Raw genomic sequence first — 24,368 nt, 5'->3', positions numbered from 1 at the left:
ACAATTATGGCAATAACGAATTTGCATATGAATTATTATTATTATTATTATTATTCACATTTCAACATTATGCAAAAAATTGGAAATTTGTGAAAAAAAATCTTTTGGCTTGTGTTTTTATTTTCTGAGACCCGTAACTGTTTTATTTAACTGTTGATGAACCTATGAGTGTGCCTGGTTTGTTTTTCATGGTAAGTTGACGTTTAAATTGATTCCATTTTGATGTGCAACATATTTTGGTTGCTTTTAATTGCATTTTTTTAGCGCCAGACAGTGAACAAAAAATAAATGGCAAATTTTGGACTTCAAATTTTTTGTTCTGTTTACAGTGTTTATCGTGCAAGTTATTTAAATTAAGAGAAAAAAGGAAAAAAATCTGACACCAAAAATCCCCCTGCGCAAGAACAGAGGTATTTAAGGGGTGTGTTTTTATCACCAACATTATGGGATCTTGGGTGCTGCATCAATGAAAAGTCAGTTCAAACATTGCCTGTAGTGAGAAGAAAGGTGGCACTCATTGCACCTTAAAAAATTTTATTGTATGTCTAATAAAACATGGATGCAAGAGAATTACGTGGACGCAAGGTAAACGATGGACACCTTCACTTTAGCGGGTCCTGGAGTCATTAAAACGCAGGGGGTGCAAAAATGCCATTGCCCACCATGTGTCCACATAATTCTCCTGCATCCATGTTTTAAGGGACGGTGAGTGCAACTTTTCTTCTTACTTCTGGCTAGTTAATTAATTTTATACTTTGGAAAACCAGACTCTTATAGGTGTGATATGAAATCACATCCCTAACATATCTCTTCAATCTATTTCTAACTTCTGGTACCTTCTTTTCTGCTTTCAAACATGCCGCAATCACACCTATCCTTAAAAAGCCAACCCTTGACCAAACCACTATGTCCAGCTATCACTCAATATCGCTGCTCCCATTCACTTCCAAACTCCTGAAGCAGCATGTCCACACTGAACTTTCCTCCCACCTCTCATCTAACTTGCTCATTGACAATCTACAATATGGTTTTCGTCCCATCATTTCACTGAGACTGCCCTGACCAAAATTACTAACGACCTACTTACAGCCAAAGCTAAAAGACACTACTGTCCTCTGATTTCGATACAGTGGACCACTGCCTCCTACTACAGATCCTCTCTTCCTTTGGCATCAAAGACCTCACCCTATCCTGGATCTCCTCATACCTTTCGAACTGCAGATTCAGTGTCTCCCACTCCCACACTATCTCCTCACCCCATCCTCTCTCTGTTGGTGTCCTCCAAGGCTCTGTTCTAGGACCCCTACTCATCTCAATCTATACCCTTAGCCTGGGATAACTAATAAAGTCCCATGGCTTCCAGTACCACCTTTATGCTGATGACACTCAGATCTACCTCTCTGGCCCAGACGCCACCTCTCTGCTGTCCAGAATCCCAGAGTGTCTATCAGCCATATCCTCCTTCTTCTCCTCTCGCTTCCTCAAACTCAATGTGGACAAATCTAAACTCATAATCTTTCCTCCATCTCACAGATCTTCCTTACCTGATCTATCTATCACAATAAATGACATCACACTTTCCCCCGTACCGGAAGTCCGCTGTCTCAGAGTAACCCTTGACTCTGCCCTGTCCTTCAAACCACACATCCAAGCACTTTCCACCTCCTGTCGCCTCCAGCCCAAAAATATTTCCAGAATCCGACATTTCCTCAACCCTCAATCTAAAATGCTTGTGCATGCCCTCATCATCTCCCTCCTCGACTACTGCAACATCCTTTTCTGCGGCCTCCCTGCTAACACCCTTGCACCTCTCCAGTCCATCCATAACTCTGCTGCCCGACTAATTCACCTCTCTCCTCACTACTCCTCCCTTCTCCCCTGTGCAAATCTCTTCACTGGCTCCCTTTCCCTCAGCGTATTCAGTTCAAATTACTAATACTGACCTACAAAGCCATCCATAACCTGTCTCCTCGCTATATCTCTGAACTAATCTCCCGATATCTTCCCTCACGTAATTTCCGGTCCTCCCAAGACCTCCTTCTCGCCTCCACACTTATTCACTCCTCACCTAATCGCCTCCAAGACGTCTCCCAAAAATCCAAGATCCTCTGGAATTCTGTGCCCCAACACGTCCGACTATCAACCACATTTGGATCCTTCAGACAGAACCTGAAAACCCACCTCTTCAAGAAAGGTAACATCGTGCAATGACCCCACTGCCTCCTTTCCACTACTGGAGCTACTTCCTCACCAACACCGGAGCTGCTGTAACCCCCCAACCTACTGTCTCGTTCCCCACCATCCTGTAGAATGTAAGCCCACAAGGGCAGCGTCCTCTCCTCTCTGTATCAGTCTGTCATTGTTAGTTTGTTTACTGTAAGTGATATCTGTAATTTTTATGTAACCCCTTCTCATGTGCAGCACCATGGAAATCAGTGGTGCTACATAAATACTGTAAATAATAACAATAATAATAATATGAAATACATTTAATTTTTATAGGGGAAAAATGAATGATTCAAACTTTCTTTTTAGCGTTTTTTTTTCTTTTTTTTATGGGAATTTGTCACCATTTTATTGCTAACTAATCTGAAAGCTGCATATTTCAACGGCACATATCCTGAATCCTGTGATGTGCAAAGCGTTTGTATGTTCTCCCTGTGTTTGCATGGGTTTCCTCCGGGTTCTCCGGTTTCCTTCAACATTCCAAAGACATACTGATAGGGAATCTAGATTGTGAGCCTCAAAGGGGACAGTGTCAATAATGTTTGGAAAGTGCTGTGGAATTAATGGCGCTATATAAGTGAGTAAAATAAATAAATAAAGTTATCACTTACTGGGATGCTTGCTGTCGTTTTAGTAGTATCAATAGCAGTACATTTTTACAGGAAGACTACTTAGCCTGCTGTCAGCTAGTCCAACCACATCACCAATGCTGATTGGCAGATTTCCACCTATGCACAGTGTACACAGAAAGATGCCAATCAGTTGTGTGGGTAGGATTACATTTAGATCAGCATACAGAGAACTGGTTGATGTGCAGAAATTATTAATCAATCAAAACTGCAGCACCCAGGAAAGTAGGTGATATATCTCCTGGAATCAGGGTCTATGCCCTTATATCATCCTTTTGTCAAAAGGGGTAGCAACAACCTGGCGACAGATTTTCTTTGAGGGATTTGAACTTCAAATCATCTAATCACTTGTTCTAAATACTGCAATAACACAGTATTGCAATATATAGACAAAATTGCATTTTGCTATGAAGCCCAGCATGTGTACACCCATCAATCCATTTACATGCCACTGTCAGACACTGACAACAGCATTCAAATGGTTAAACAATAAACAGCATTGTTAGGAGATTTTTCTGGTTGCTGCTGTTCCACACACATGCTGATAGCTCTTGAGCCTACTCCATATATACAGATCCAACTTAGGATGTACTGTTATGTACTAAATCTGGGAGGTGTTAACTAATTTCCAGAAAAGGTAAGCATATCATCAATTAAGCAAATAAAAAAATTTCAAGCAAAACTAAACAATTTTAATGAACATTTGATGTTACCTTTTCTACTTAAATACTGTAACTACCAATTACTAAAACATATATTTTTTCTAAATATAACAACCCTTTATGTCGGCAACAGTTTATATGAAAGAAGGATTTAAATACTCATGAGGTGACTAGATTTAGCATTTATCAATGACACCAGCCTTTCTAGAACTATAATCTAGTGCATCTTTGAAACCTTATCTGCTATCTATAGACATTTATTTTCCGGAGTTCAAATCCTTTTTAGTTTCCACAATGGAAAGGTCAGAGATTAAATAGAAAGTTAGTTTAGATACTGATCTTAGGTTAGGGTCTTTAAAAAAAGGCTTTATTGTTCCTTCAGATTCTAATTCTTAAAATAGATGAATGATAAATGTGATACTTTGAAAATGATAACACAGAATATCTAGAATTGTTTTATATTCCTAAAAAGTATATTGTATTGTATTTATTGAGGAGAACATAATGCTTAGTGATGAGCAAATGTGCTCGGATAGGGCAGTTATCCAAGCATGCTCGTGTGCTAACCTAGTGTTTTCTGCGTGCTCGAAAAATATGTTCGAGTCCCCGCAGCTGCATGTCTCACTGCTGTTCGACAACCGAAACACATGCATAGAATGCCTGTTTGTTGGGCAATCCATGCATATCCAACAGCCAAGAGACATGCAGCAGCGGGGACTCAAACAAATTTTTCGAGCATGCTGAAGACACTTGGTTAGCATATAAGCACACTCAGATAATGCCTTGTCCAAGCACATTCGCTCATCATCACTAATAATGATAATATAAAACAAAAATAATAAATATTGAAAGAAAGTAGGACATTACGGGGACTGCCATAAATTCCCCCTCTGAAATGCAATAACCTTTTTTTTCTTTCTTATAAAGTCATGACACATCATTATGATATAGTGACGCTAGTCAATTCTCACGGCCAAGCCATGAGTCAGAGTGGTCAAGGAGTCCAAGTCAGAAGCCAGGAGGGTACGTCATAAACAGAAGGAAGAGACAAAAGTGTATCCAGGTAGCGTTCCAAGGTCAGAGTACTAGGAGGATAACAAATCAGAGCTGAAGGGGTTAAACAGGTGCATGGTCAGAATGAAGTCCAAGATCAGGAAACAGATCAAGCGTGCAGAACTCAAGGCACAGGAAAGCACAAACCTCACAGGCTGAATGTACATCTGTCAAGATACAGATACAAAAAACAGATATACACAATCTCGGCCAGCAGCATTCTCATAATTGCTTCTCCATTGCTAATATCCAGCCGTATAAATAATAGTGGACAAATATATATAGCTCCCCTTGATAAAGCACGTGGGCGAAACGCGCGTCGGGGCGTTCCGGTGCAGTGATACACCATTATGGGTAAGCATTGAACCTGTTTCATACCTTTATTAGCGCCCTGCATGTTATGAGTCTCATCGTCCAGGTACTATATATATACAATTACCTTATAGGATGTCTTCGGGAATCTCACATGGGGTAGATTCATTACTTAGGGTTTCCAATGCTATATGTTAAATATTTCAGCTATGTATGACATCTTCACTGTACATGGTCTTTTGTCTTGTTCTCTTTGAAAATTTGCACATGGTACTATGTATTAATTTTAAATGAATTATTCAATAAACTTTATTGATTTTATGACATCTCTTGCTATAGTGGTCTGTGGGTATTTTATACTCATTTTTTGGTAGCTGAATGTACATCTGGCAGAGTTTTGGGAGACACATCTCAGTTAAGAAGCATGGCAATTAACTGGAATAATGAACACATGGAGAGAGCCGATGCCTCACAGTCTCAGACTGAATAGCTGAGCTGTCAATTAACACATTGACAGCTCAACATGCGCCTGTACCAGATTAGATGGCCAAGCTGTCAGTCAAAGTACCGACAGCTTCAGCACACCCCTATAACAGATTGGATGGCCGAGCTGTCAATAACTCCATCACAGAGAATAAACAGTTGCACTCAGAGTCTCATATAATTTGCAAGATTGCAAATTATATGAGACTTTGAGTGTTACTGTTTATCCTCTGGATTACGGTCAGTGGAATATTTTCATGTTCAGTCAGCACCTCCCTAGCTAGAGTGCGCATATTTCCTTCTTTTTTACAGTAACTCCATCCCAGACACACTGAGGGGTGGAACGTGACAGATAAGCCAGGGCCAGGACAAGAGATAGGCAGGGTATAAACCCACTTAGGGCTCTACCTCCTGTCTTCCCAAAGGGGTCCTACCTTGGAGGACTAAAATAGTGACATTTCTGAAAGTCTGCAGCCACACAGCACCTCCTTCTGGTCACAGGCATTCTGCACAGTGAGGCTGGAGTGCGGGCATACAGATGAGCAGTGTCAGTCACTGAAACTACTCACCCCTCTTTCATCCTTCACCTCAGCCATTGCCCCCTCTCTGCACACAATTTCATTTGTGACTGCCCAACGTGAATACATTTGATGTCAGCACTGCCTTTGACAGGAGCAGAAGAGCTGTAATCAGCAACCTACTCCACCAGGAACGCCATCAGAAAGCAAGTCATTTCCATCCTGTGCCCTGTTGGAGACTGCCCAAGCAGCGGACATGGGTGCCGCGATGCAGTTATGTTATCATGCCATTCAGCATCCACTGCTGTGCTTCATATAAGAGGAGACAGAGCTGCGCTGAACTGGAGCCTAGATTAGGGGATTATACTTTTTAAATTTTTTTTGTTATATTGGTTTGCCATTGAATGAGGGACATTACAAGAGAGGATGGCTGTGGGGAAATATGAGGGGATGGCTGTGGGTTTATTTGCAGGGACATACATGGGGCTGGCTGTGGGGACATATGAGGGGATGGCTATGGAGACATATGTGAGGCTAGCTGTAGGGTTAAAAGAAGGGATGGCTATGGGGACATACATGGAGCTGTCTTTGGAGATATTTGTGGGGCTAGCTTTGGGGATTGGTGAGAGGATGGCAGTTGAGCTGGCTGTACGGACATATGTGGATCTAGCTATGGGGACATATGTGGAGCTGACTGTGAGGGCATACGTTGGGCAGACTGTTGGGACATAAAAGAGGCTGTGGGGGACAGTATATTCTAGGGTAAACTGTGGGGGCTGGCAAGGGAATGGCTGTGGAACTGGCTATGATGCAGTGGGGACATAACAAGATGGGCTGTGGCAGATATTATATTTTATGGGAAACTGTGGGAACATACGGAATGGCTGTCAAGACATATGTTTGCTTGGCTGTGTAGACATATGGGAGCTGGGGTTGGGGAAATATGAGGGGATTGCTGTGGGGACATATGTTGGGCTGACTGTGGGGACATAATAGGGGCTGGCTGTGGGGACATATGTGGAGCTGGATGTGGGGACATACTTTGAGCTGACTGTGGACATGACAAGAGGAGCTGGCTTTGGAGACATAACAAAATGCGCTGTGGAGGACATTATATTATAATAGATTGTGGCCCGATTCTAACGCATCGGGTTTTCTAGAATATGCATGTCCCCGTAGTATATGGACAATGATGATTCCAGAATTCGCGGCAGACTGTGCCCGTCGCTGATTGGTTGAGGCAACCTTTATGACATCTTCGTCGCCATGGCAACCATTATGACATCTACATCGATACTGTGCCCGTCGCTGAATCAGAAACGTGAGATGTCTATGTCCTTTATGACATCATCGTCGCTGTGCCCGTTGCTGATTGGTCGAGGCCTGGCGGCCTCGACCAATCAGAGAGCCGGGATTTCCAGGACAGACAGACAGACAGACAGAAAGACAGACGGAAAAAACCTTAGACAATTATATATATAGATGGGAAACTGTGGGAACATACGATGGGATGGCTGTGGGGACATACGTTGGGCTGGCTATGTAGACATAGGTGGGGCTGGCTGTGGGGACATGAGGGGATGGCTTTGGGGGCATACATTAGGCTGGCTGGCAGGATATAAGATGAGATGGCGCTAGGCTGGCTTTGTGAACACATCAAGAGGGGCTGTAGGGGATATATTTAATGGGAAACTGTTGGAACATACGGAATGGCTGTCGAGACATACATTTGGTTGGTTGTGTAGACATATGAGGGGGCTGGCCGTGGGGAAATATGAGGGGATTGCTGTGGGGACATATGTTGGGCTGGATATGAGGACATAATAGGGGATGGCTGTGGGGCTTGCTGTGGGGAAATACGTGAGGCTGGTTGTGGGTACATACATGGGGCTGACTGTGTGGACACAACAAAAAGAGTTGGCATGGGAAACATAACAAAATGGGCTGTAGAGCACATTATATTATGTGGAAAACAGTGAGGACATACGATGGAATAGCTGTGGGGACACACGTTGGGCTGACTGTGTAGACAAAAGTGGGGATAGCTGTAAGGGCTTAAGGGGATGGCTTTGGGGGACATTAGGCTGGCTGTGGGGATATAAGAGGAGATGGCTGTAGGCTGACCTTGGGGATATACAAGGGGCTGGCTATGAGGGCTAACATGGGGCTGGCTGTGGGGACTTATGTGGGGCTGGCTGTGGGGACTGGTGTGGGGATGGCTGTGGAGCTGCTGTGGGGACATATGTAGAGATGACTCTGGCGACATACGTTGAGCTGACTGGGAACATAACAAAAGGAGCTGTGTGGAACTTTATATTATATGGGAAATTGTAGGGAATATTATACTGGGACTGTAGATACATCATACTGTAAAAGAAGCTGTGAAAAGTATACCATATTGGGGACTGTGATGACCATACAGTATAGGGGGCTGTGGTGACTATATTCTTTAGGGGCTGTGGTGGACATCATACTGTGTATTATGGGGCTGTGGTGGACATCATACTGCATAGTGGGATGTGGTAGACATCATAGTGTATATTGAGGTTGTTGTGGACAATGGATATGGAGAGGAGGCAGGCATGGTATAGGCCATGGTTCATAAGGGCAGATGATGTGGTGGTTATAGTTTATAATAGCATCAGTATGAGGGTTATAGCTCATAATGGTAGATAATGGGGTGATTTTAACTCATTTAGGCGGATTTTGTGGAAGCTATATTCCATAGGAGGCTTATTTAGATAATAATATGAACAGATATTTTTATGGAGAGGGCATTTTAATAACACTCTTAATTTAAGTATGTGTAGCAGAAGACTGGAGAAGAGGGAATCTGCAGAGTTGAGTTGTGGATGTAAAAGGTCATCATAGTGTCTGGACAAGATGGAGACGAAAAGAAAGAAGCGACTTAGAGAAGATATCACTTATAAAGTACCTGGATGTAAATGTTTACTTGTTGATACTGGATGTGTCTCACACTGTGGCTCCTGTATGGTCTGTAGTCTGAAAAAGGCTAATAACATCCACTCCCGGCACTTCCTTACCATTGTTAAGGACATACTGGGAGTTGTATTTTCATTCGATACAAATGTAAATAGGGGACTGACTTGTCATTACAGTTGATTGCTGTACTATGCTTGATGATGTATTCATGTACTGATGGTGGTTGTGGTGACGTATGCATGTACTGATGATGGTTCTGGTGAATTTATTTACAGTCATTGGTTATTGTGATGTATTCATGCACTGACGTTGTATTTATTTACTGATGGTTGCCTTCAGTGCTGTATTTATGTACTGGTGGTGGATATCACAGCTTGTTACCTGACCCATTGGAGGGGGAGTAAGGGTTGTGTTAGGGGTCCTTTTCAGTGATGAGTGATTGTACTTGTTGCTCGGGTTTTCCCGAGCACGCTCGGGTGGTCTCTGAGTATTTGTAACTCCTCAGAGATTTAGTTTTCGTTGCCTCAGCTGCATGATTTACAGCTGATAGACAGCTTGAATACATGTGGGGATTCCCTAGCAACCAGGTAACCCTCACATGTACTCAGGCTGGCTAGCAGCTGTAAATCATGCAGCTGAGGCAATGAAAACTAAATCTCCGAGCAGGTACAAATATTCGGAGACCACCTGAGCGTGCTCAGGAAAACCTAAGCAACGAGTACACTCACTCATCACTAGTACTTTTACATTTATCCCTAACGCATTCCTTTACTTGGGGGTTGAGGGTTCATTGGGATGAGAAGGGGCACCATCAGCTTCATCTGCCTAGGGCACCAAAATAATTTGCCCCAGCTCTGGGAAATGCTGACAATTTATGTTCCTTCATATTGACAATGAAGGAGCGAAAGTGCTGGTATTGACAAAAAAGGAGCAACAGCGCTGGTTTAAGGCAACATCCACTTATATGTTGTCCCTATACAGTGATATTCAAAACTTGAATGGCGCTGTGCCTTGTATTATCATTATTTAAAAATTGCTGCACTGTCATAGCAATTTCCATAGGATATATATTTTATGCAAAACATACATATTGTATGAGGGTGATAAAATGGATAATGTATTTTGGAACTAGCAAACACTGTACCCGTCTTATAAATTGTTTTCTCTGAACTCCGCTGTCACAAGTTATGTTGACATTGTAGCAGCTGAATGTATCATGAAGCCACATCGACCAAAAATGTAGAATTATGTAACAGACAAACAGGTGCTTGAAAGTCTAGAACATTTTGTTAGTTCCAATTCTGTGCAACTTAAATCATTGAACTAGAATCGTCCACTGTATGTAGCAAATGCTACTGTATCGGTGTACGGTTTAACACATAAATAAATACCTTTTGGCAGTAATTTTATGTGCACAATATGGCCTGATCCATGCATTGGAATTCTCTCTGTTTATACAAATCCTATTCATTATATTTTATTTTTACAACACAACTCTAATAAACAAAAAAAAAAGATTATGCTATCTAATATATAATTGCCTAGAATACTACTTCCTGCAATTTGTGCCAACTTCCGTGGCTTTGTCCGGAGCTAATGTCTGGAGCTAATGTCCGGAGCTAATGTCCGGAGATTAATTGCCTAGAATACTACTTCCTGCAATTTGTGCCAACTTCCGTGGCTTTGTCCGGAGCTAATGTCCGGAGCTAATGTCCGGAGCTAATGTCCGGAGCTAATGTCCGGAGATAAGTGACGTCAACAGTGTCCAGTGTCTGATTGGTTGCCGCCTGCTGTGAGTGACCAATCAGAAACGTACCGTACTGTGACACACTCCGCCCGCCATTTTGGTGTGATTTTTGAATTTTTACCTCACAGCAAGTTTCTACTGCGTGGAGGCGGGCTCCTGCCGAATTTCGTCAAAAAAATGATAATACCATTTACCAAAACTATATATATTTAGTTGTGAAGTGGTTCAGTGACATTTTCACACCAATTTTGAACTTTTGTTTGGTGTTTTCTCCATATACTGCCTATTATTTTTGTTCTTTCTTACTATTATTTATTAACTGTATTATTCTTACATTTGAATAAATAAAGTATATATGGATTCTAGACTCCCGATTCTTTAGAATCGGGCTGCCATCTAGTATTTAATAAGCTTACATTCTATGTACAGTAGGTCTGTTTTAAAAAGGTATCCAATGGGTCCACTCTTCTTACACACCCTTACACGGGTTTTCCAGACATAATTTACTGATCATTGGGGGCTGAACCCAAGGATCTGCACCCATCAGTAGCATGGGTTATTCTTATCCCCAAAGGGGCTCTTTTTTTGGATGCCTGACAAGTGATCCATTCAGGCTTCCGGGAAAGCCACATGCAGTGCTCCGCAAACTCTTAGAGAATAAACAAAGCTGGGGGGAGGAGCATGTGCACTGCTGCTCTATTCTAATGTGGATAAGTGTCCCATTCTCCCAGGAGTAATACCCCACTGATAAGCAAGATATCACCTCTTCTACCTCTTCTTTGGATTGGTGATAACTTGTTTTCACAAGAATAACCCATTTAAGTCTGAGTGCTCAAAGAAGGTATGTGATAAACATAGCTTTTAACCCTGGAACACATTTTGGGGTAAGAGACAAAGGAAAACTATATATTTCTCTGTCTCTGTTATTCAGTTTCAACATTGCCGGTGCAACCCCTATGACTGAATGAACAAGGCTGCTGGGAGAAACAAAGTTTATTTTCTCCCTGTGTTGGGGTTCTCAGTGCGACGGAAAAACAAAAGCACAAAAATGAATAATTATTCTGCATTGAAGGGGTTTAAAATACAAATTGCTCAAAAGATAACAAGGTTGAAAAAAGCTGTATAGCCATAAAACTAATATAGATATATGATCACAAGAAGCTGAAGAGGGAGAGAGAAAACAAGAGAGCGCTACCTAAGCTAAGATTTTTTTTTAACCCCTTAGCGACCGCCGATACGCCTTTTAACGGCGGCCGCTAAGGGTACTTAAACCACAGCGCCGTTAATTAACGGCGCTGTGGAAAAAGTCCATAGCGCCCCCCAGAGGCCGATTTTCTCCGGTGTCTCGGCTGCCGAGGGTAGCCGAGACCCCAGAGAACATGATTCGGGGGGTTTTTAACCCACCCCGCATTTGCGATCGCCGGTAATTAACCGTTTACCGGCGATCGCAAAAAAAAAAAAAAAAAAAAGCGATCTCTTTTTAATTTCTCTGTCCTCCGATGTGATCGCACATCGGAGGACAGAGAAAAGGGGTCCCAGGTGGCCCCCCAATACTCACCTAGCTCCCCCGATGCTCCTCGTGTCTCCCGGTGGGCGCCGCCATCTTCAAAATGGCGGGCGCATGCGCAGTGCGCCCGCCGGCCGGCACCGGGAGAATCTTTGGGGTCTCGGCTGTCGGGGGTAGCCGAGACCCCAAAGAGCACGATCCTAACGATAGGGTTAGGGGTAGGGTTAGGGTTAGGGGTAGGGTTAGGTTAGGGTTAGGGGTAGGGTTAGGGTTAGGTTAGGGTTAGGGGTAGGGTTAGGGGTAGGGTTAGGGGTAGGGGTAGGGTTAGGGTTAGGGGTAGGGTTAGGGGTAGGGTTAGGTTAGGGGTAGGGTTAGGGGTAGGGTTAGGTTAGGGGTAGGGTTAGGGTTAGGTTAGGGGTAGGGTTAGGGGTAGGGTTAGGGGTAGGGTTAGGTTAGGGTTAGGGGTAGGGGTAGGGTTAGGTTAGGGGTAGGGCTAGGGTTGGGGCTAAATTTAGGGTTAGGGTTGGGGCTAAATTTAGGGTTAGGGTTGGGGCTAAACTTAGGGTTAGGCTTCTTTCACACTTACGTCGGTACGGGGCCGTCGCAATGCGTCGGCCCGACATACCGACGCACGTTGTGAAAATTGTGCACAACGTGGGCAGCAGCTGTAGTTTTTCAACACATCCGCTGCCCAATCTATGTCCTGGGGAGGAGGGGGCGGAGTTACGGCCACGCATGCGCGGTCAGAAATGGCGGATGCGACGTACAAAAAAACATTTCATTGAACTTTTTTTGTGCCGACGCTCCGCCAAAACACAACTGATCCAGTGCACGACGGACGCGACGTGTGGCCATCCGTCACGATCTGTCGGCAATACAAGTCTATGGGCAAAAAACGCATCCTGCGGGCACATTTGCAGGATCCGTTTCTTGTCCAAAACGACGGATTGCGACGGAATGCCAAACGACGCAAGTGTGAAAGTAGCCCTAGGGCTAGGGTTAGGGTTGGGGCTAAAGTTAGGGCTAGGGTTGGGGCTAAAGTTAGGGTTAGAGCTGGGATTAGGGTTAGGGTTTGGATTAGGGTTCGTATTAGGGTTAGGGTTGGCATTAGGGTTACGCTTGGGATTAGGGTTAGGTTTAGGATTAGGGTTAAGGTTAGGGTTGTGATTAGGGGTGTATTGGGATTAGGGTTAGGTTTGAGGTTAGGGTTGAGATTAGGATTAGGGGTGTGTTGGATTTAGGGTTTTGATTAGGGTTATGGTTAGGGTTGACATTAGGGTTGTTTTGGGGTAAGGCTTGTGATTATGGTTAGGGTTAGTGATTAGGATTATGGATGAGGTTGGGATTAGGGTTAGGGGTGTGTTGGGGTTAGGGTTGGAGCTAGAATTGGGGGGTTTCCACTGTTTAGGTACATCAGGGGGTCTCCAAATACGACAGCCAATTTTGCGCTCAAAAAGTCAAATGGTGCTCCCTCCCTTCTGAGCTCTGCCGTGCGCCCAAACAGTGGGTTACCCCCACATATGGGGCATCAGCGTACTCGGGATAAATTGGACAACAACTTCTGGGGTCCAATTTCTCTTGTTACCCTTGTGAAAATAAAAACTTGGGGGCTACAAAATCTTTTTTGTGAAAAAAATAATATTTTTTATTTTCACGACTCTGCATTCTAAACTTCTGTGAAGCACTTGGGCATTCAAAGTTCTCACCACACATCTAGATAAGTTCCTTGGGGGGTCTAGTTTCCAAAATGGGGTCACTTGTGGGGGGTTACTACAGTTTAGGTACATCAGGGGCTCTGCAATCGCAACATAATGCCCACAGACCATTCTATCAAAGTCTGCATTCCAAAAAGGCGCTCCTTCCCTTCCGAGCTCTGCCGTGCGCCCAAACAGTGGTTTACCCCCACATATGGCGCATCAGCGTACTCGGGATAAATTGGACAACAACTATTGCAGTCCAATTTCTCCTGTTACCCTTGTGAAAATAAAAACTTGGGGGCTACAATATCTTTTTTGTGGAAAAAAATAATATTTTTTATTTTCACGACTCTGCATTCTAAACTTCTGTGAAGCACTTGGACATTCAAAGTTCTCACCACACATCTAGATAAGTTCCTTGGGGGGTCTAGTTTCCAAAATGGGGTCACTTGTGGAGGGTTTCTACTGGTTAGGTACATCAGGGGCTCTGCAAACGCAACATAATACCCGCAGACCATTCTATCAAAGTCTGCATTCCAAAACGGCGCTCCTTCCTTCCGAGCTCTGCCGTGTGCCCAAACAGTGGTTTACCCCCACATATGGGGTACCAGCATACTCAGGACAAATTGGACAACAACTTTTGGGGTCCAATTTCTCTTGTTACCCTTGTGAAAATAAAAATTTGGTGGCTAAAAAATCTTTTATGTGGAAAAAAAAATATTTTTTATTTTCACGGCTCTGCATTATAAACTTCTGTGAAGCACTTGGGCATTCAAGGTTCTCACCACACATCTAGATAAGTTCCATGGGGGGTCTAGTTTCCAAAATGGGGTCACTTGTGGGGGATTTCTACTGTTTAGGCACATCAGGGGCTCTCCAAACGCGACATGGCGTCCGATCTCAATTCCAGCCAATTCTACATTGAAAAAGTAAAACGGCACTCTTTCTCTTCCAAGCTCTGCGGTGCGCCCAAACAGTGGTTTACCCCCACATATTGGGTATCGACGTACTCAGGAGAAATTGCACAACAACTTTAGTGGTCTAATTTCTCCTGTTACCCTTGTGAAAATAAAAATTTGTGGGCAAAAAGATCATTTTTGTAGAAAAAATGCAATTTTTTTTTTCACGGCTCTACGTTATAAACTTCTGTGAAGCACTTGGGGGTTCAAAGTGCTCACCACACATCTACATAAGTTCCTTAAGGGGTCTAGTTTCCAAAATGCTGTCACTTGTGGGGAGTTTCCACTGTTTAGGTACATCAGGGGCTCTCTAAATGTGACATGGTGTCCGATCTCAATTCCAGCCAATTCTGCATTGAAAAAGTCAAACGGCGCTCCTTCACTTCTAAGTTCTGCGGTGCGCCCTAACAGTGGTTTACCCCCACATATGGGGTATTGGCGTATTCAGGAGAAATTGCATAACAAAATTTATGGTTACATTTCTGTTTTTACACTTGTGAAAATAAAAAAAATGGTTCTGAATTAAGATGTTTGCAAAAAAAAGTTAAATGTTCATTTTTTCCTTCCACATTGTTTCAGTTCCTGTGAAGCACGTAAAGGGTTAATAAACTTCTTGAATGTGGTTTTGAGAACCTTGAGGGGTGTAGTTTTTAGAATGGTGTCACACTTCATTATTTTCTATCATATAGACCCCTCAAAATGACTTCAAATGTGATGTGGTCCCTAAAAAAAAATGGTGTTGTAAAAATGAGAAATTGCTGGTCAACTTTTAACCCTTATAACTCCCTAACAAAAAAAAATTTTGTTTCCAAAATTGTGCTGATGTAAAGTAGACATGTGGGAAATGTTATTTATTAACTATTTTTCATGACATATCTCTCTGATTTAAGGGCATAAAAATACAAAGTTTGAAAATTGCAAAATTTTAAAAATTTTCGCCATATTTCCATTTTTTTCATAAATAATCGCAAGTAATATCGAAGAAATGTTACCACTAACATGAAGTACAATATGTCACGAAAAAACAATCTCAGAATCAGCGGGATCCGTTGAAGCGTTCCAGAGTTATAACCTCATAAAGTGACAGTGGTCAGAATTGCAAAAATTGGCCTGGTCATTAAGTACCAAATTGGCTCTGTCACTAAGGGGTTAAATGACAAGGGTGATGTGTTTGTGTTTGCTCACTTCTAGGGGTTATGCAGAATAGGCACAACTCTATGTATGATTTTGTTAAATGTTGGATTCCAACTTTGTGGCTTGCTGCCCATCCAAATAGGGTGGAGAGGTGTTAGTCTTTTTCAATAAAACTAATATGTAACTGAATGCGAATAGACATTGGTCCTTAAATGGTTAACTTAAAGATGATTAAGAATTATCCAAAGAAAACACAAAGAAAAAGCTATTTACAACTCAATGGACGTGTTCATCAAGTTAGCATTACAATTGCATATAGTTAATATTTATTAAATATGTTAGTGACTTGCTTGTATCTTTCTGGGGACTTTTTTTTAACTTACTCATGTGGTAGTAGGTATACCGTATAACCTTTTTATTTTTGTAATTATTTAAAAAAATGTACATTGTGTCTCTAATACAGACATAAAGTATGTCATTTATTTATCACTTGTTTTTTTTTGGGACAGGGAGATCCTGGTCTTGATGGTACTAAAGGAGAAAAAGGAGATGTGGTATGTATCTCTTCTTGTTTGCTCAAATAAAACCCAAGGTCCAGCTCTCTTTATCAACATTGTTAACCACAGTCAGACTCACATAGAGAAGGCAGAGATGGTTTATTACCACCTCTGCTATGCAGATCACTTTATATACAGTGCTAATATGTATGCAGCAATAGAAAGCCGTAATAGCACTTCCTCCTCTGGACAGAGCAGCTATGTGATCACCAGGTGTTGGGAGAGAGAAGTAGCCACTGGGTCCTAAGAGATCTAGACAGCTCTGTTCTGCATCCTGGAAGCTGACTTTACCAGCCCCAGTTACAAGCGAAAACAGAATAAAAAGAAAAGTATTTAAATGTTGAAAAGCTCAATGAAAAGGATAAATAAATGAAAAATACATAAGTAAAAAAAAAAAGAAAAGCACATTTACCAAAAATCCTCAATCCAAACAACTGTTACCAGCCCTATCTCTATTGAAAAAAAGACATCCAATCTATAAACATAATTGTGACAGAAAGGGGGAAGACATTTTAAAATGTATTTTAATAGACTTTTTTCCCTTTATTTCCCCATTGATATCAGCATTTTACTTTTTAAAATAGTATGAAAGTAACATAAAAAAGCTCCACATAGAATTAAAAATGTAAAAAAAGTTCTTCAATATCTGAATGAGAAAATGTCTTAGGTCTTTATTCCTAACGCATGTACTAAAACCACCCAAAATGTGCCTGGTCAGAAAGGGGGTTAAATGACCTTGAACTGGTTGGTATTTTTATGTGTTGAACCAAAATAATTTCTTTATCCTGACACTTATCGTGAATGAATTCTATAGTCTTCAATGTGACTTGCTATATTTTGCCTGTAAGAAGTTTAACAGTCAGCAGAGCAATATCAGAGAGACGAAAACCACCAGCATACAAATTTACTATAATTTTGTCTTGGCATCTCTGCTGCTCTGCTGCTAAGGATGGATTACACTTGAAAACAGGCAGTGTACAGCGACTTAGGAGGGAAATCCCTTGTGGCCACTGATTTGGGTTAATTTTTCAAGGTCAAGGAAACATATATTTTATAATAATGTTTATCAAATGAAATGAATCAAGCTGTCTGAAAATCCTCTGACCGTATAAGCATATTTCCTGTATCTAACTATAGACACGTGGAGAAAGATATAGCTGACCTAAAATGAATAAATTGTGTGTTCGACTGTTCATGAAAAATATAAAAAAAAGTATAAAAAAGCAAATCAATTACATGCAGGATATTGTACAGACCTGCAAACTTAAATGGTTTCTATTACCAGTTTCAACAATGTAGTCTTCTTAATGTAAAACAGTCAAATAATAAAATCTAATATATCACTACATTGTGGTTGACATTTTGTAGCACTAGGTTAATACAATGGTATACAATGCATGGCTGATGAGATATTAATAAGGGAATATAGTAAGTGACCCTGTAATATGATAATAAAAGGCCGCATTTCCTAGAAATGCAATAGAATGTGAGATAAGTCACTGTAGCACCATAGATCAGAATGAAGTACACTGAAATACACCATTTATCAAATGCACATGAATACCACAATAGTTACTAAATTGCATTTTGAGCCGTCATGGCTGAAAATTGATTCAAGTATTTATATTTTATTTTATGCTTCTGGCAAACTTATACTACTGGAGCTGCTATATTTCATAGGAATGCAAATTCCAATATCCATATTAAACTATAAAGAGAAGAGTAATATGAAACGACTTGGTTTCTCCACCTCTCTAGAGGGACCTAAAGCTTGAGGCAAGATAATTCCAGCTTCAAGAGGTTTCATGGTGTTATCATCTACATTTCCGAAAATAGCCCTTTTTGACTATCTGTAGTATCTGTTAAGCTTTGCAAATAGGTTTTGATTTCTTGAGATGGGCACCTTTCTCCAGCTTGGAATGACTTGTTAATTATTTACAAGTGCCTTAGCAGCTGTGTCAAATTTTTAGGAGATTTGAGATGCGTTGGTTGATGTCATGGATATAAATTTGCAGTTGTTGCTGCCATTCCTGTATTATTGTGCTATTGAGATTGAGATCATGTTCAGTTTGAGGCATCATGTACTTATCATAATATCTTTACTGGGATCTTGCCTATAATTTTACATTTATAGATTTTTTTATGTTGTCCTTTGGCTTTTTGTTCATAGCTCAAATAAATAGGAGCATTCTTTTTTTGCAGACTAGGGAAAAAGTTTCACTGTATCATGGTTAACAGATTCCTATTGATTATGACCTAAAAAACCTTAATTACGCTGCAAAAATTTCACAATATTTATTCATTCCTCTTTGGAGAATTTACTATATACTATTTAGAATAATATATAACAACATATTAAGATAAACAGTACATGAGGGGGTTTGTTGTGAATTCTGTTGTCGGGCTCCCTCCTGTGGTCATGAATGGTACTTCGGCTGGTTCTGTCCATGGACTTCCTCTGGTGGGTGTTTCTGAGTTTCACAGGTGATGAGGTTAATTCGTTAGCTGCTGCTCTATTTAACTCCACTTGGATCTTTGCTCCATGCCACCTGTCAATGTTCCAGTATTGGTCTGTTCACTCCTGGATCGTTCTTGTGACCTGTCTTCCATCAGAAGCTAAGTTCCAGCTTGTATTTCTTTGGTTTGCTATTTTTCTGTCCAGCTTGCTTTTTAATTTGTTGTCTTGCTTGCTGGAAGCTCTGGGACGCAGAGGGAGCGCCTCCGCACCGTGAGTCGGTGCGGAGGGTCTTTTTGCGTCCTCTGCATGGTCTTTTTGTAGGTTTTTGTGCTGACCGCAAAGTAACCTTTCCTATCCTTGGTCTGTTCAGTAAGTCGGGCCTCACTTTGCTAAATCTATTTCATCTCTGTGTTTGTATTTTCATCTTTACTCACAGTCATTATATGTGGGGGGCTGCTTTTTCCTTTGGGGAATTTCTCTGAGGCAAGGTAGGCTTTATTTTTCTATCTTCAGGGCTAGCTAGTTTCTTAGGCTGTGCCGAGTTGCATAGGGAGCGTTAGGCGCAATCCACGGCTATTTCTAGTGTGTTTGATAGGTTTAGGGATTGCGGTCAGCAGAGTTCCCACGTCCCAGAGCTCGTCCTTATTATCAGTAACTATCAGGTCATTCCGTGTGCTCTTAACCACCTGGTCCATTATTGTCCTGACCACAAGGTCATAACAGTACAGGTGGCCCAAAGTACTAATGCATCTCAATAGAGGGATAAGAGAAGTTCTGAGACCATTTTTTTTTCTTTGCAGTGTGTTTTGTCTCTATTTTCCCCTTTACCTCTCGGTGGTTCAGGACACTGGTTTAAACATGGACATTCAAGGTCTGTCCTCTTGGATGGATAATCTCACTACAAGGATACAAAACATTCAAGATTTTGTGGTTCAGAATCCGATGTCGGAGCCTAGGATTCCAATTCCTGATTTGTTTTTTGGTGATAGATCTAAGTTCTTGAATTTCAAAAATAATTGTAAATTGTTTCTTGCCTTGAAGCCTCGCTCCTCAGGTGACCCTGTTCAACAAGTAAAGATCATTATATCTTTGTTACGTGGTGACCCTCAAGACTGGGCATTTTCCCTTGCGCCAGGAGATCCGGCATTGCGTGATGTTGATGCGTTTTTCCTGGCGCTTGGATAGCTTTATGACGAACCTAATTCAGTGGATCAGGCAGAGAAAATCTTGCTGGCTCTGTGTCAGGGTCAGGATGAAGTGGAGATATATTGTCAGAAGTTTAGAAAGTGGTCTGTGCTCACTCAGTGGAATGAATGTGCCCTGGCAGCAATCTTCAGAAAGGGTCTCTTTGAAGCCCTTAAGGATGTCATGGTGGGGTTTCCCATGCCTGCTGGTCTGAATGAGTCTATGTCCTTGGCCATTCAGATCGACCGACGCTTGCATGAGCGTAAAGCTGTGCACCATTTGGCGGTATTATCTGAGCATAGACCTGAGCCTATGCAATGTGATAGGACTTTGACCAGAGCTGAACGGCAAGAACACAGACGTCGGAATGGGCTATGTTTTTACTGTAGTGATGCCACTCATGCTATCTCCGATTGTCCTAAGCGCGCTAAGCGGTTCGCTAGGTCTGCCACCATTGGTACGGTACAGTCTAAATTTCTATTGTCTGTTACTCTGATTTGCTCTTTGTCATCCTATTCTGTTATGGCATTTGTGGATTCAGGCGCTGCCCTGAATTTGATGGACTTGGAGTATGCTAGGCGCTGTGGTTTTTTCTTGGAGCCCTTGCAGTATCCTATTCTATTGAGAGGAATTGATGCTACGCCTTTGGCCAAGAATAAGCCTCAGTATTGGACCCAATTGACCATGTGCATGGCTCCTGCACATCAGGAGGATATCCGCTTTCTGGTGTTGCATAATCTGCATGATGTGGTCGTTTTGGGGTTGCCATGGCTACAGGTTCATAATCCAGTATTGGACTGGAAATCTATGTCTGTGTCCAGCTGGGGTTGCCAGGGGGTACATGGTGATGTTCCATTTTTGTCTATTTCGTCTTCCACTCCTTCTGAAGTTCCAGAGTTTTTGTCGGATTATCGCGATGTATTTGATGAGCCCAAAGCCAGTGCCCTACCTCCTCACAGGGATTGCGATTGTGCAATTAATTTGATTCCTGGTAGTAAGTTTCATAAGGGCCGATTTATCTGTGCCAGGACACGCCGCTATGCGGAGTTATATAAAGGAATCCTTGGAGAAAGGCCATATTCGCCCGTTGTCATCACCGTTAGGAGCAGGGTTCTTTTTTGTGGCCAAGAAGGATGGTTCTTTGAGACCTTGTATTGATTACCACCTTCTTAACCCCTTCATGACCCAGCCTATTTTGACCTTAAAGACCTTGCCGTTTTTTGCAATTCTGACCAGTGTCCCTTTATGAGGTAATAACTCAGGAACGCTTCAATGGATCCTAGCGGTTCTGAGAATGTTTTTTCGTGACATATTGGGCTTCATGTTAGTGGTAAATTTAGGTCAATAAATTATGCGTTTATTTGAGATAAAAACGGAAATTTGGCGAAAATTTTGAAAATTTTGCAATTTTCACATTTTGAATTTTTATTCTGTTAAACCAGAGAGTTATGTGACACAAAATAGTTAATAAATAACATTTCCCACATGTTTACTTTACATCAGCACAATTTTGGAAACAAAATTTTTTTTTGCTAGGAAGTTATAAGGGTTAAAATTTGACCAGCGATTTCTCATTTTTACAACGAAATTTACAAAACCATTTTTTTAGGGACCACCTCACATTTGAAGTCAGTTTGAGGGGTCTATATGGCTGAAAATACCCAAAAGTGACACCATTCTAAAAACTGCACCCCTCAAGGTACTCAAAACCACATTCCAGAAGTTTATTAACCCTTCAGGTGCTTCACAGCAGCAGAAGCAGCATGGAAGGAAAAAATGAACATTTAACTTTTTAGTCACAAAAATTATCTTTTAGCAACAATTTTTTTATTTTCCCAATGGTAAAAGGAGAAACTGAACCACGTAAGTTGTTGTCCAATTTGTCCTGAGTACGCTGATACCTCATATGTGGGGGTAAACCACTGTTTGGGCGCACGGCAGGGCTTGGAAGGGAAGGAGCGCCATTTGACTTTTTGAATCAAAAATTGGCTCCACTCTTTAGCGGACACCATGTCACGTTTGGAGAGCCCCCGTGTGCCTACAAATTAGAGCTCCCGCACAAGTGACCCCATTTTGGAAACTAGACGCCCCAGGGAACTTATCTAGATGCATAGTGAGCACTTTGAACCCCCAGGTGCTTCACAAATTGATCCGTAAAAATGAAAAAGTACTTTTTTTTCACAAAAAAATTCTTTTAGCCTCAATTTTTTCATTTTCACATGGGCAACAGGATAAAATGGATCCTAAAATTTGTTGGGCAATTTCTCCTGAGTACACTGATACCTCATATGTGGGGGTAAACCACTGTTTGGGCACATGGTAAGGCTCGGAAGGGAAGGAGCGCCATTTGACTTTTTGAATGAAAAATTATCTCCATCGTTAGCGGACACCATGTCGCGTTTGGAAAGCTCCTGTGTGCCTAAACATTGGCGCTCCCCCACAAGTGACCCCATTTTGGAAACTAGACCCCCCAAGGAACTTATTTAGATGCCTATTGAGCACTTTAAACCCTCAGGTGCTTCACAAATTGATCTGTAAAAATGAAAAAATACTTTTTTTTCACAAAAAAATTCTTTTCGCCTCAATTTTTTCATTATCACATGGGCAATAGGATAAAATGGATCATAAAATTTGTTGGGCAATTTCTCCTGAGTACACCGATACCTCATATGTGGGGGTAAACCACTGTTTGGGCACTCGGCAGGGCTCGGAAAGGAAGCCGCGCCATTTGACTTTTTGAATGGAAAATTAGCTCCAATTGTTAGCGGACACCATGTCGCGTTTGGAGAGCCCCTGTGTGCCTAAACATTGGAGCTCCCCCACAAGTGACCCCATTTTGGAAACTAGACCCCCCAAGGAACTTATCTAGATGCATATTGAGCACTTTAAACCCCCAGGTGCTTCACAGAAGTTTATAACGCAGAGCCATGAAAATAAAAAATAATTTTTCTTTCCTCAAAAATGATTTTTTAGCCTGGAATTTCCTATTTTGCCAAGGGTAATAGGAGAAATTGGACCCCAAATGTTGTTGTCCAGTTTGTCCTGAGTACGCTGATACCCCATATGTGGGGGTAAACCACTGTTTGGGCGCACGGCAGGGCTCAAAAGGGAAGGCACGCCATTTGGCTTTTTAAATGGAAAATTAGCTCCAATCATTAGCGGACACCATGTCACGTTTGGAGAGCCCCTGTGTGCCTAAACATTGGAGATCCCCCAGAAATGACCCCATTTTGGAAACTAGTCCACCAAAAGAACTAATCTAGATGTGTGGTGAGGACTTTGAACCCCCAAGTGCTTCACAGAAGTTTATAACGCAGAGCCATGAAAGTAAAAAAAAAAATTATTTTCTCAAAAATGATCTTTTAGCCTGCAATTTTTTATTTTACAAAGGGTATCAGGAGAAATTTGACCCCAAAAGTTGTTGTCCAGTTTCTCCTGAGTACGCTGATACCCCATATGTGGGGGTAAACCACTGTTTGGGCACATGCCGGGGCTCGGAAGTGAAGTAGTGACGTTTTGAAATGCAGACTTTGATGGAATGCTCTGTGGGCGTCACGTTGCGTTTGCAGAGCCCCTGATGTGGCTTAACAGTAGAAACCCCCCACAAGTGACCCCATTTTGGAAACTAGACCCCGAAAGGAACTTATCTAGATGTGTGGTGAGCACTTTGAACCCCCAAGTGCTTCACAGAAGTTTATAATGCAGAGCCGTGAAAATAATAAATACGTTTTCTTTCCTCAAAAATAATTATTTAGCCCAGAATTTTTTAATTTTCACAAGGGTAACAGGAGAAATTTGACCCCAATATTTGTTGTCCAGTTTCTCCTGAGTACGGTGATACCCCATATGTGGGGGTAAACTACTGTTTGGGCACATGCCGGGGCTCGGAATTGAAGTAGTGACGTTTTGAAATGCAGACTTTGATGGAATGCTCTGCGGGCGTCACGTTGCGTTTCCAGAGCCCCTGATGTGGCTAAACAGTAGAAACCCCCCACAAGTGACCCCATTTTGGAAACTAGACCCCCCAAGGAACTTATCTAGATATGTGGTGAGCACTTTGAACTCCCAAGTGCTTCACAGACGTTTACAACGTAGAGCCGTGAAAATAATAAATCATTTTTCTTTCCTCAAAAATGATGTTTTAGCAAGCATTTTTTTATTTTCACAAGGGTAACAGGAGAAATTGGACCCCAGTAATTGTTGCGCAGTTTATCCTCAGTATGCTGGTACCCCATATGTGGGGGTAAACCACTGTTTGGGCACACGTCAGGGCTCGGAATTGAGGGAGCACCATTTGA

General features: G+C 41.9%; 1 protein-coding gene across 1 annotated transcript in view; it reads left to right on the top strand.

Annotated features, from left to right (window-relative positions):
• COL19A1 (collagen type XIX alpha 1 chain) overlaps positions 1–24,368 on the top strand; it is a 1,728,692-nt gene that overhangs the window by 517,088 nt on the left and 1,187,236 nt on the right. Inside the window, exon 12 of the mRNA XM_069726653.1 lies at positions 16,380–16,424. Within this exon, the coding sequence (XP_069582754.1) occupies positions 16,380–16,424 (45 nt within the window). The remainder of the gene's footprint in view (positions 1–16,379; positions 16,425–24,368) is intronic.

This window comes from Ranitomeya imitator, chromosome 5 (genome assembly GCF_032444005.1).
Source record: "Ranitomeya imitator isolate aRanImi1 chromosome 5, aRanImi1.pri, whole genome shotgun sequence".
In the NCBI taxonomy this organism is placed as follows: Eukaryota; Metazoa; Chordata; class Amphibia; order Anura; family Dendrobatidae; genus Ranitomeya; species Ranitomeya imitator.
Note: the sequence above shows the minus strand (reverse complement) of the source record. Positions and strands in the feature narration are given on the sequence as shown.